Raw genomic sequence first — 10,909 nt, forward strand, 5'->3', positions numbered from 1 at the left:
GCTCTGGGTGGGCTTGTGGCGAGGGGCATGCAAGGGCAAGGGGCCAGGCAGGCAGGCTGGCAGCCCCACATGTCTATTTATAGCCCTAAAAGTGCTTTATCTTCTCTGTCCTTATCAAACAGTGCCATAAATGCCACACAAAGCCCCACTCAGGGGTAAGTGTGATCCTCCCCAGAGGCTGCACTTCCACACAGCAGGGCACAGGGACGGGGACAATCTGTTGCCCAGCCAGTGAGTTTTAAGCCAGCGATAATTTGGGGTCTCCTCCCTGCCTCTCACCGACAGCACAAGGGCAGCAGAAGGCACAAACAGCCAGGAAGGAGATCTGACACAAAACTCCTCCACCTCCCAACAGCTCTGCAGGAAATCCCTGCCAGGCCCCTTGCTCGGAGCCTTGAGCTGGACCAGAGCAAGTGGGATCCGAGCCAGGAGCAGCACAAATTCCCTGCCCCCTTGGAGCAGTGCCCAGCTCACCCCTGAGGAGGGACAAATGCTTTGCAGGGCTTGATGCGGTGCTGTGGAGTGGCCTTGGGGCTGTTCTTCCCTGCTCCTGAAACCCATGGGAAAAGTTGCCCCAGGAGCAGGGTATCAACCCCAGTGGTGCCACCTCCTGCTGCACCACATCCCCACACTGTGGATTTCTCATGGAGCTAAGCCCCAGGGAAACGGGCACCTCATGTGGGAGGGCAAAAGTGTGAGTTCATCATTTCCTGGGAATGACAGTAAAACCCAAGACTGAGTCAGACTTCTCAGTGCCAAACAAATCAGCTGACAGCCAGGGACCCCAGTGCCAGCCCTGGGTACCCACACTGGTACCTGCACAGCAGGGAATGGCTGGGCAGTATGGATCCTGAACTGCATGGATCCTGAACTGCATGGATCCCGCATGGCAAGGCAGGAACTGCTGGGAAGCACGGATCCCGTATTGCACAGATCCTATATTGCACGGATCCTATATTACATGGATCCTATATTGCACGGATCCTATATTGCATGGATCCTATATTGCACGGATCCTATATTGCATGAATCCTATATTGCACGGATCTCACATTGCACGGATCTCATATTGCACGGATCCTATACTGCATGGATCCTATATTGCATGGATCCTATATTGCATGGATCCTATACTGCATGGCAAACCCCCAGGGAGCCCCCTGGAATGGCACCCAGGTGGGAGCAGACAGGCACAGGGGGTGTGGGGGCTCTGAGAGATGAGTAAAGGTGGGTGGCACTACCTGGGCTTGCTGGAGGTACAAAAGGAGGAGACTGCTTTGGGAATGCTGGGTGGGAATGCTCTCAGTACTGGGAGCCTGTGGAGGATGAGGACAGAACCCTGGGAGGGTTTTTGTCCCGTCAGCTCAGGAGAAACACTGTCCCCTGAAACACCACATCCCAAGGGCTGCACGAATCAGAGGGGCAGCTCTGTGGGGCAGCACCCAGGGGATGCCAGGACCAGCCTGGGATGGAATTTTGAGCGGGCACTGCCCAGCCTGGCACATCCCACAAAGCCGGGAGCACTATGGGCTGGGTGGGTGAGCCCTCTGTGCCTCTGCCACCCACACAGCCGCTCCAGAAGCACGGCCTGCAGGATTCCAGCTTTCCAGAGCACTAAATCAGAGCTGCTTCCTGAACAAAGCCAGGGAGGAGCTGGCGCTGGGGGAAATACCGGGAAGCCAGCGTGGCTGGAGCTCCCCAGGCGAGCAGACGGCGGATAAATCAGAGCAGACAGCAGCCCTGCAGCCTCATCCCTGGCTGCCCTGCCAGCCTGGCACTGCCCCTGCACCTCCTCCTCCTCTGGGCACGCTGCTCCCAGCTCCAGCCCCTGCCCACGTTGCAGAGGGCAGATGGGGAACCCCAGCGTTTGCCTGGGAATTTACCTAATGGTGTGCTCAAAATAGATGTCGTCCATGGAAGCCGTGACGCACGGGCAGCCGGCGTGTCTCTCGGCTGGAAAGGAAAAACAAACTGCATCAGCAACCTGCAGCAGCGTGCTGAGGGTGTGTGGGGCACGAGGGATCCTCTGCCCCATGTTGCAGACATCTTTTAGGAAAAATCCTTTCCGTAGGATTTTTCTTCCTCAGGAACAAAATGTAAACAATGGTTATCTGCTGCTGTGGAATGCAACAGGTGCATCTGTGATTGGTCTCATGTGGTTGTTTCTAATTAATGGCCAATCACACTCAGCTGGCTAGGACACTCTGAGCCACAAGCCTTTGTTATCATTCTTTGCTATTCTATTCTTAGCTAGCCTTCTGATGAAATCCTTTCTTCTATTCTTTTAGTATAGTTTTAATATAATATATATCATAAAATAATAAATCAAGCCTTCTGAAACATGGAGTCAGATCCTTGTCTCTTCCCTCATCCTAAGACCCCTGCGAACACTGTCACAGTCCCAGGCTGGTGACACTGGTGACACCCAGCCAGTGTCCCTCTCCCTGCTGAAGCCCCTTGAATCCCAAACCAGAGTGGGATTTGGGGTTTCTCCACCCACAGCAGCGTGGGTCTGCAGATGTTTGAAGGTTTGGAGGGTGTGTTGGTGTTTGCCTTCCTTCCATGAGCTTGCAGCTGTGGAGATGCACCAGCAGCTGATTCCATCTCCCCGTACACAGCAAATATTTCAAAGCTGCTCTGCTGGTGTGCAGCTTTTCCCTTGGGACTCCAGGAACCTCAGACTGCAAAACTGCTCTGGGAACCCCATCCAAATGCAGAACTGCACCCGTTCCCCTGTCATACCTTCCCTGTGCTTGGCTAGGCTGGTGAGTTCCATAGCTTCCTGCTGAGTGGAGGAGCTCAGCCCACGCTGGCTGCTGCTGGGCTGCCCCCAGCCTGCCCTCCCCATGCCCTGCACAGCAGGCAAGGAGAAGGGCAGCCCTACAGAGGAAGGATTTTCATCTGTCCCCAAGCCAGCAGGCATGCTGCAGTGCACGTCTCCTCCCCTCCTTGCCCTGCTCCTCTTTGCTCTCTAATTACTCAGCAGAACGCCATGACGTGGGTCCCCAGCTGGCGTCACTGCGAGGCACACACCGTGCTGGGCTGCCAGGGATGAGCTGCTCCTGTGCATGCTGCCTGCTGCCTTCCCTGGCAGCCAGCAGCACGAGGGCTCCAGAGGGACAGGATGGCTCACCAGGGGAGAGGATGGCTTAGTGGAGGAGAGGATGACTTACAAGGAGGAGAGGATGGCTTACAGGAGGGAGAGGATGGCTTACCAGAGGAGAGGATGGCGTACAGGAGGAAGAGGATGGCTTACCATGGGTAGAGGATGACTTACCAGGAGGAGAGGATGGCTTACCATGGGTAGAGGATGGCTTACTGGAGAAGATGGCTTACAAGAGGAAGAGGATGGCTTACAGGAGGTAGAGGAGGGCTTACCAGGAGAGAGGATGGCTTACCAGGAGGAGAGAATGGCTTACCAGAGGAACAGGATGGCTTACAGGAGGTAGAGGAGGGCTTACCAGGAGAGAGGATGGCTCACCAGAGGAGAGGATGGCTTACTGGAGGAGAGGATGGCTAACCAAGGGAGAGGATGGCTTACAGGAGGAAGAGCATGACTTACAGAAGGACAGGATGTTTCACCAAAGGAGAGGATGGCTCACCATGGGTAGAGCATGGCTTACCCGAGAGGCAGGCGGCCGTGTCGATCCACTTGAGCAGCTGGCCGGTGCTGAGCTCCCCGCGGTGGTTGGTGTGGCAGGGCTGCACCAGCTGGCTCATCTGCACCTCGGTGGGGTTGTGGGCAGCCGGGGCGCTCGCCATGGCCCCCGGTGCCTCCTCCTGCTCCCCTGGCTCCCGGGCACGGGGTGCAGAGGTCGAGCCCTGTGGGGCACAAAAGCTCCGTTTACCCCAAGGGGAAGCAAATCCCCTGAAGGAACCTGTGAATACATTCCCCACACAGAGCTGGGAGAACCCCAGCCCTGCACAGCCCTGCACACCACCAAACCCACCCAGCCCTTGCCAAAGACAAGGTGCCTGCAGCTGAAAGGAAAAGATCCCTCTAAAAAAAGCTCCATAGGGGATTACTCCAGGTTTTCAGGCTATTTATCACCCAACCCCACTGCTCCCTCCCAAAAACCACAAAAAAACCCTTCCAAAGTTAATCACTCTTCTGGGAAGGGATTTTTCTCCTTGACAGCTTCATTTTTAGGGTGCTGCAGCACAGGGTGGGCTTGCTCTCCTGGGGCTGGACAGTGCAGCACGCCTTCCACCAACACCCCCCTGCATCAAAGGAAGCACTGGAAGCCATGTGGTACAAGCAGCAGAGGAGAAGCATCCTCAGTTTGGGGTTGTTAGGGCAGTGAAACATGTTCCTTGGCCATTTGCAGGGCACAGAGCAGCAGGGTGGCAGAGAGAGGAGGCTGGGGTGGTGCTGGCAGGGAAAACAGCTGATGGGAGATGTCCAGCGAGCCGTGTTACACAAGGGGTGAACTCAGTTAGCCTGGTGAGTAACTGAGCAGACACGAGGAGCTGTCTGGGCTTCGTCAGAGCCTTTCCTTCCGCTTTCTGCTCCCGCTGCAGCTCCTGCTCCCAGCACTTGTTGCAGGAGTCCTGCTGCAGCAGCAGCTCCCCTGCCCTTCGCTTTGCCCGGATTCTTTAGAGATGGGTTCATGCTGAAAACGAAGCTTTCCCGACTACCCTGAGCTCGCTGCCTCTCAGAATAGCATTTTTCTCCAGCGGGTCTAACCTCTGTTTCCATAGCTACTGGTACACGACATCCCAGGAACGGGAACGGCACAAACCCGGCCTGGGCAGGGACACAGCGAGCCCATGGCAAGGGTGGGATCCCCCATCCCACACTGAGACCCACCAGAGACCACCAGAAGCCTCCACACCCCTCTGTGAACCTCCTGGGCTGCTTCCCAGCAGCAGAAGCGCCTCCACAAGTAGCACAGAGCTATTTTGGGAAGGCAGCAGGCTCTGGGGGACGAGCCAGCAATGCAAAGAGCTCCAAAGCCGCCTGCTGCAGCGTGAGCAGACAGCCTGGCCCAGCATCCTGCCGGTCATTCTCCCAGAGTGTGACAGCTCTGAGTCTCAGGGAAGGAGCTGCTGGCTGTGGGAATGTGCTGGGATAGGAGGCAGCCAGGCCTGGCATCCCTTGGCATGGCCTGGGTTAGTAGCTGGCAGCACAACGGGAGCCACGGGTTAGTTGCACGGCACGGAGGGTACCTGGAGGCCATTGCAACAGAAGCTCAAGATGTCTTCAGGGACTATAATATTCCCCTTGACCATTTTTAAGAGACACCTGGAAAGGAGCAGAGTGGCTCTGGTTACGGCAGGATGGGCAGAGACGGGGTGGCTGTGTCCCAGCAGAGTGTGTGGCGGGTTGTCACAGCCTGTCCCCACGTCCTGACATCCCTCCCACACCACTGACCCCTTTCCAGCACCCATCAGGGCTGACAGGGAGAAGGGCAGAGCTGGGGCAGGTGCCTGCCATTCCACGGGGGTCAGCTCCCACGCTCACCAGCCCAGATGAAAGAGCTCCAGCTATTTCGGGGAGCTGGAGCAAGCACACATAGCAGGGCCGTGGCCAGCCCCTCAGCCAGCGATGCTGTGCCAGTGTTGCTACATGTGACACAGGGCTGTGCCTTGAAGCTCCCCTGGCCGGAGCAGGGACTCTGCTGCAGTCACAAGACAGCCAGGAGCGTATTTTTGGCAGCAGGCAAGGCTGAGGCTGCCATGGGTGGTACTGGGGGCAGCAAATGGGAAGCACTCGGCTCCAGCAGTGCTGCTCCAGTCCCTCTGCCTGCCAAGCCCTGGCATTCCACAAGGGCATCCTGTGTCCTTGGGTGCCTGCAGGCTCCAAGGCCACATGCAGGGTGGCTGTGTCCAAGCTGGACATCGTGGTGGCACTGCAAGGAAAGGCAGTGTGGGAGTTGTAGCAAAAAAAGAAAAAGAAGTGGAAGAGGCTTCATATTTACAGTTTGCTTTTAGACACAACAGTGCCAGGCCCTTGGCATACCCCCAGCTTCCCAGCACACATCCCCCTCCTACGCAGCTAAAACCAGACTGCTGGAGGTAGCAGCTCTTTTCCCAATGTATGGGATTGACTGATTTTGGCATGGGGTTAAAAAAGTGGAAGGTGTAGATTTTCTTCCTACACCATCAGGAGTTGGGTCATCCCACAGAGTGCACTCAATGTGGTCAGTACAAAACAAGACACAAACAGGAGCCTCTTGCAGCCTCCCACCCCCGCCCCAGCAGCACTGGGCTTTGCTTTCCCCAGCCCCATGACCTTTCCCCTAGCCCCATGACCTCTCCAGGCTTGTTATTGAGGTTTGGGAGCTTCCTGATGGCTCAGCTGCCCTTGCAGGAGCCTGCTGCAAGGGTTACCGTCCTGTTTAACAGGATGGGTTTGCTGCCCAGTGCAGGCACAAGGCGGTGCTGGTTGCTGGGGGTGGTCCTGTTACACCCCACAACCCCAGCCAGCAGCTCCAGAGGGACATTCCTTGGAAACCCAAACCTGCTGCTGGCTCGGCAGTGGTGTCACCTTGTCCCTGGGTTGCGTTAGCAGGAGGGGGACAAACACTCAGAGCTGTCTGCTTTGCATCATCCCCCTGCTGCTTGCCAGGCAGCCCCAGCCTGGGGAGGGGAGCACCCCGAGACCCAGAGCCACCCAGCTGGTGGGCATTTGTGGAGTATTTGTTATGGAAACCAAGCCAGCCAGTGTCTGTCCTCATTAAAATCTTCAGCCTCACTCAACTGTCACATTTTTAAAGCTGTTGACTGATGCAGCCCTCGGGTCACCATGGCAACGGGATGCAGTACCCAGGCGATGATGCTCTTACTCTGTCACCCCTCGAGTGACCCACTTCTACCCAAAAAAAAAAAAAAAAGTTTGCATTGGGGAAAAAAATATCCCTTCCAGCAGAATATTTTTCTTGCCTCCTGCCACGCTCACTTCCTGTGCTGCTGAAGGCGTAAGGAGCCCACAGAGCAAACCAGAGAGGAAAACAAACACACCAACCACCCTGCAAATACTGGGGAGAGGGACCCCACAGCACCCCACAGCTCTCCTACACCCTGGCAGAGGGGTGTCCAACAGCACCCAAACATCCACAAGCTGCAGGGAACGTTTCTGCTGTGAAATTCAGTGCTGGCCTCTTCAGAAATCACCACTGTGCACAAACCTCCATTGCAAACCCTTGTGGGTGCCACAGCTCCCTGGGATGGTGCTGGGCAGAGATGCAGGAGAACAGCTGTTCCCCCAAATCCTTGAGCCCACTGACAGCAGGTGTTTGCTTCAGCCACCCCCAAGACGGTGGAAGAGAGGGAGAGACAAAGGTGAAAATGGGGATCCCAAGTGCTGGGCTTTGGGAGGGGTCTGGGCAGAGCAAGGCCACCCTCAGCTGCCCTCAGAGCTCCCTCACCATCCACTGCCACCTGTCAAATACCTAATCCCCATTTTTCCTCACCTGGTTCTGTCTCCTATCCCCACTCCAGCCCCTCGGTGTAACCTGACCCCTCCCTGGAAGTATTTAAAGAAAAAAAAAGTGGGGAGATGGTGGGGAAGAAAGCGGCGACAGTGAAGTTCTCATGGCGGATTATTGGTGTATAATTGAGCAATATCCATGGTAACAAGCAAATCTGCACGCGTTAAAAAATTACCCTGACCTACTTTGGGAAATTCTGCCATCTCCACAGGGCAGTGAGGGCTGTCCATCCCCTGAGACCCGGCCTGCCAGCAGTGACAATGCCAGCAGCATTGGAGATGCCCAGCACAGCCCAGCCCATCGCCCCATGCCCACCAGGATGGAGCAGAGTCCCCAGCATGAGAGCTGCTGCTCAGGATGGGACAAGAGGCACTGAACTGCCAGGTCACAGCACGGTGAGGAAACACAGCAGCTGCCTGCAGTGTGGTGCAGGAGGGTGGCCAGCCCAGAAGAAAGGCCAGCACACACTGCAATGGGTATTTTTGGGACCACACATCATGTTTCCTTAGAGTACATGGAGCAAAGCAAGGCACGGGGCCAGGAAAGTGTAAACCGAGGGTCAAAGGCAAGAGTAGGACACAGGATGACTCCTCTTACCAGGGGCTGATGGTTTTCCAGCCATCACCCATGGGAAAGCATCGCTCAGTGTGAGCAGGGACACCTCCAGCACCCTCCCAGCCCTCCCCAGCACAGGGTGCAGCCCCCCCAGCCCCAGCCATGCCCACAGCCCCATCCATACCCCCGCCCGAGTGCTCTTTGCAGCTCCCATGAGGCTCCCACAAAGGCTGGCGCTGGTTTGCCGGCACAGGGCCGAAGTCTCCCAGGGAGTGTCCCAGGGGACAAAGGGACAAAGGTCTGGCTGCAGTGCAGGGGGTGAACAGAGCCATATGCCACCCAGAGCACCTGCACACACCTCCAGGGCCAACATTCACACGCATGGGGACACCAAGAGCACCGCCCAGCCCGGGCAGCTTTGCCCTGCCACCCACGGCGTTCCCAGGGAGGAGCTGCCATAACATCAACACCAGCACGTTCAGAGCACCACAGCCGGGAACCGCCACAGTGGAGACCAGGCTGCTGCAAAGGCCCACACCCTGGTGGTCTTCACTGTGTGGTCCCCGCAATGGGGGTCACCACGGCTGAGAGCACTGGGGTAGGAAACGCCCAGGTGAACACCATGGGGATGTGGTGGTCCCTACTGTGGCCAAGACCACCTCATTTGAGGCTGCTGGGGTGGCGACCACCATGGCATCGTGCCACCCACCAGCCCCAGCACGTCCCTCTGCCCTCCCCACGCCGCCACCATTCCCAGCATCCCTGTGTCCATTCTTCCCAAATATCTGCCCCTACTTTAAGTGAAAAGAAGCTGATTCAAGTCCAAGCCCCCAGCACTGCTCCTGTCACACCCTGGGCGGGATTTGGTGTCCCCAGCTCTTGCCGCTGTCCCCGCTGCAGCCCGAGGATGCCACGTCCCCATGGACAAGCCGCCAGTGCCCACCACGACGGAGCAGCAGCACGGCTCGCTGCCAACCCCAAAGGCAGGAAAGCACCACCCGGCTGAGCAGGGGGTCACCAGGGGCTTTCACCCCACATCCTTCCCCCGGAAGAGCCGCCCGGCGCCGATGCGTGCCAGGACAAGGCGGGAATGAAGAACTCTCTCCGGCAGCTGCGCTCCCCCATCCCCGGCGCTCCCCGCCGATCCCCACGGTGCCCAGCTCCCCGCAGGGCTCACCTCAGCCAGAAGAAGCTGAGCATTTGCGGGAGGTGTCGGTGCCACGGCTGGCTCGGAGGAGAAGCGTCCGGACACCTGCGGGCGCGGGCGTCGAGGCCGGGCTGGCGCGGCGCCCTGGGCCGGGGCCAGGCACACACCCCCGCCCGCTTCCTCGAATATGGCCAGGCGCAACTTTTCTTAAGGTAGCGCTTGGCAGATCGCGGCCCGCCTGGAAAATGGCCGGCGCTCGGGAGCTTGGCAGGGGATGCGGCCGGGAATGTGCCGGGCTGGCGGCGGGAGCGGTGGGAGGCACTGGCGCGCTGCCAGCAGCTCTGCGGAGCGCCGGGATGATGCTGGCTTTCATCCCCCCCCAGGGAGCGGCTCCTGGGGGGCATCCCCTCCCCAGCCCACTCATCATCTCCTTCTGCCCCCATCACCCCAGCCAGGGGCACTTACCTGAAGTAAGTTAGACTTACCTGAAAATATCAGTATTTTCCCCAGAGCCGCAGGTGCCGACACCAAGCTCACAATCCGGAAAAACCTCGGCAAACTTCTCCAAAACCAATCCAATCCACTCCCTGGCTTTTCTGCCTTTGAACTACCTCTGACAGGTCTTATCACAAACTCCCTTTTTGTCCCTTTTTTTTTTTTTATACAAGGAAATAAAATGCAAATCGCCGTGTCACTGCATTAATGACTGTTGGGTTTAGTGGACCTGTTGTTCTATTTGTGTTTGATTTTAACGACTGTTGGGTTTAGTGGAGGTGTTGCTCTGTTTGTATTTGATTTACACACTTTCACGAGTGACTCTTGGTTATCAGCCTACAAGAGTTTGATCAAAGCTCTTGGCAGGCACCGGCAGCACAAGTATTGCCACTGGAAAGCCAGAGGAGAAATAATTGAGCCATTTCAACGGGAAATAAAGCCCCGCTCTTTTTTTGGTAAATAAGAATAACAAAGCACTGAAACAGGGCAAAAGCCCCCGCCTCAGCCGCCTAAATTTTAGGCTGGTTGTGGAAAATGTTCATCAAAATCCTGGACCCAGGCAGAGGGGAGGTGGGACACCGGGATACCTCTGCAAGGGCTGGGCCGGGCAGGGGTGGAGATGGGGCCCAGCTCAGGGTGATGATCCCCCGAGGGGGTTTGGAGCCTTTGGGGGATGGAGGGGGCTCTGCATTGCACCAGGTGATTGATCCGATTATGGTGATGGAGAGTCTCTGTGGAAGAAGATTGTTGCCTGAGGACTTTAACCCCGCTGAGCGTTCACTGCTCAGCTACTTGGATAAAATCTGCATTCCTCATTCCAAGAGCAGGAACAGAGAGGCCCTTCCATGTCTTGCAGGTGGCTTTGCACACCCAGATGCGATTAAATTCCGTCTTTTCAGAAAACAACATTTCCTTTAAAGCACTCACTTTTGGGACAGCAAATAAGATATTTCGCACCAGGATGGTTTTCTACCCACAGCCCAGGTGCCCTGCAAACCAGATGGCAGCAGGCATCCTCCAGAACATCTCCCCACCTTTAGCACGCAGGCCCCTGGCCAGGAAGATCTTCAGGGATCTCTCCCTCCCTCCTTAGGACTTGTTTGTTTCTGCAGCCAGAGATTAGGATCAAAAGGTTTGTGAAAACGATTCTTCCCACTCGCCAGAGTCGGAGGGAACAGCACAATCAGAAACACTTCAGATGCTTGACCCACGCTCGAGCCTGCAAACAAAAGTTGCAAGGAGAGGCTGATGTTTTCCAGGCCCAATTAGCATAATGTTG

The 10,909-nt window shown here is 56.7% G+C and overlaps 1 protein-coding gene across 2 annotated transcripts in view; it reads right to left on the reverse strand.

The window, feature by feature from the left end:
• Window positions 1-9,554, reverse strand: part of ACOT11 (acyl-CoA thioesterase 11) — a 17,520-nt gene extending 7,966 nt beyond the window's left edge. For both annotated transcript variants that reach the window (XM_074545740.1, XM_074545739.1), the window contains exons 1-4: window positions 9,166-9,554; window positions 5,170-5,245; window positions 3,624-3,822; window positions 1,884-1,953 (exon numbers count right to left, since the gene is read on the reverse strand). In XM_074545740.1, coding sequence (XP_074401841.1) covers window positions 1,884-1,953; window positions 3,624-3,822; window positions 5,170-5,245; window positions 9,166-9,539 — 719 coding nt within the window. In that variant the 5' untranslated portion in view covers window positions 9,540-9,554. The remainder of the gene's footprint in view (window positions 1-1,883; window positions 1,954-3,623; window positions 3,823-5,169; window positions 5,246-9,165) is intronic.
• Window positions 9,555-10,909: the final 1,355 nt, after the last annotated feature.

Source organism: Zonotrichia albicollis, chromosome 8, assembly GCF_047830755.1.
Source record: "Zonotrichia albicollis isolate bZonAlb1 chromosome 8, bZonAlb1.hap1, whole genome shotgun sequence".
Lineage (NCBI taxonomy): Eukaryota > Metazoa > Chordata > Aves > Passeriformes > Passerellidae > Zonotrichia > Zonotrichia albicollis.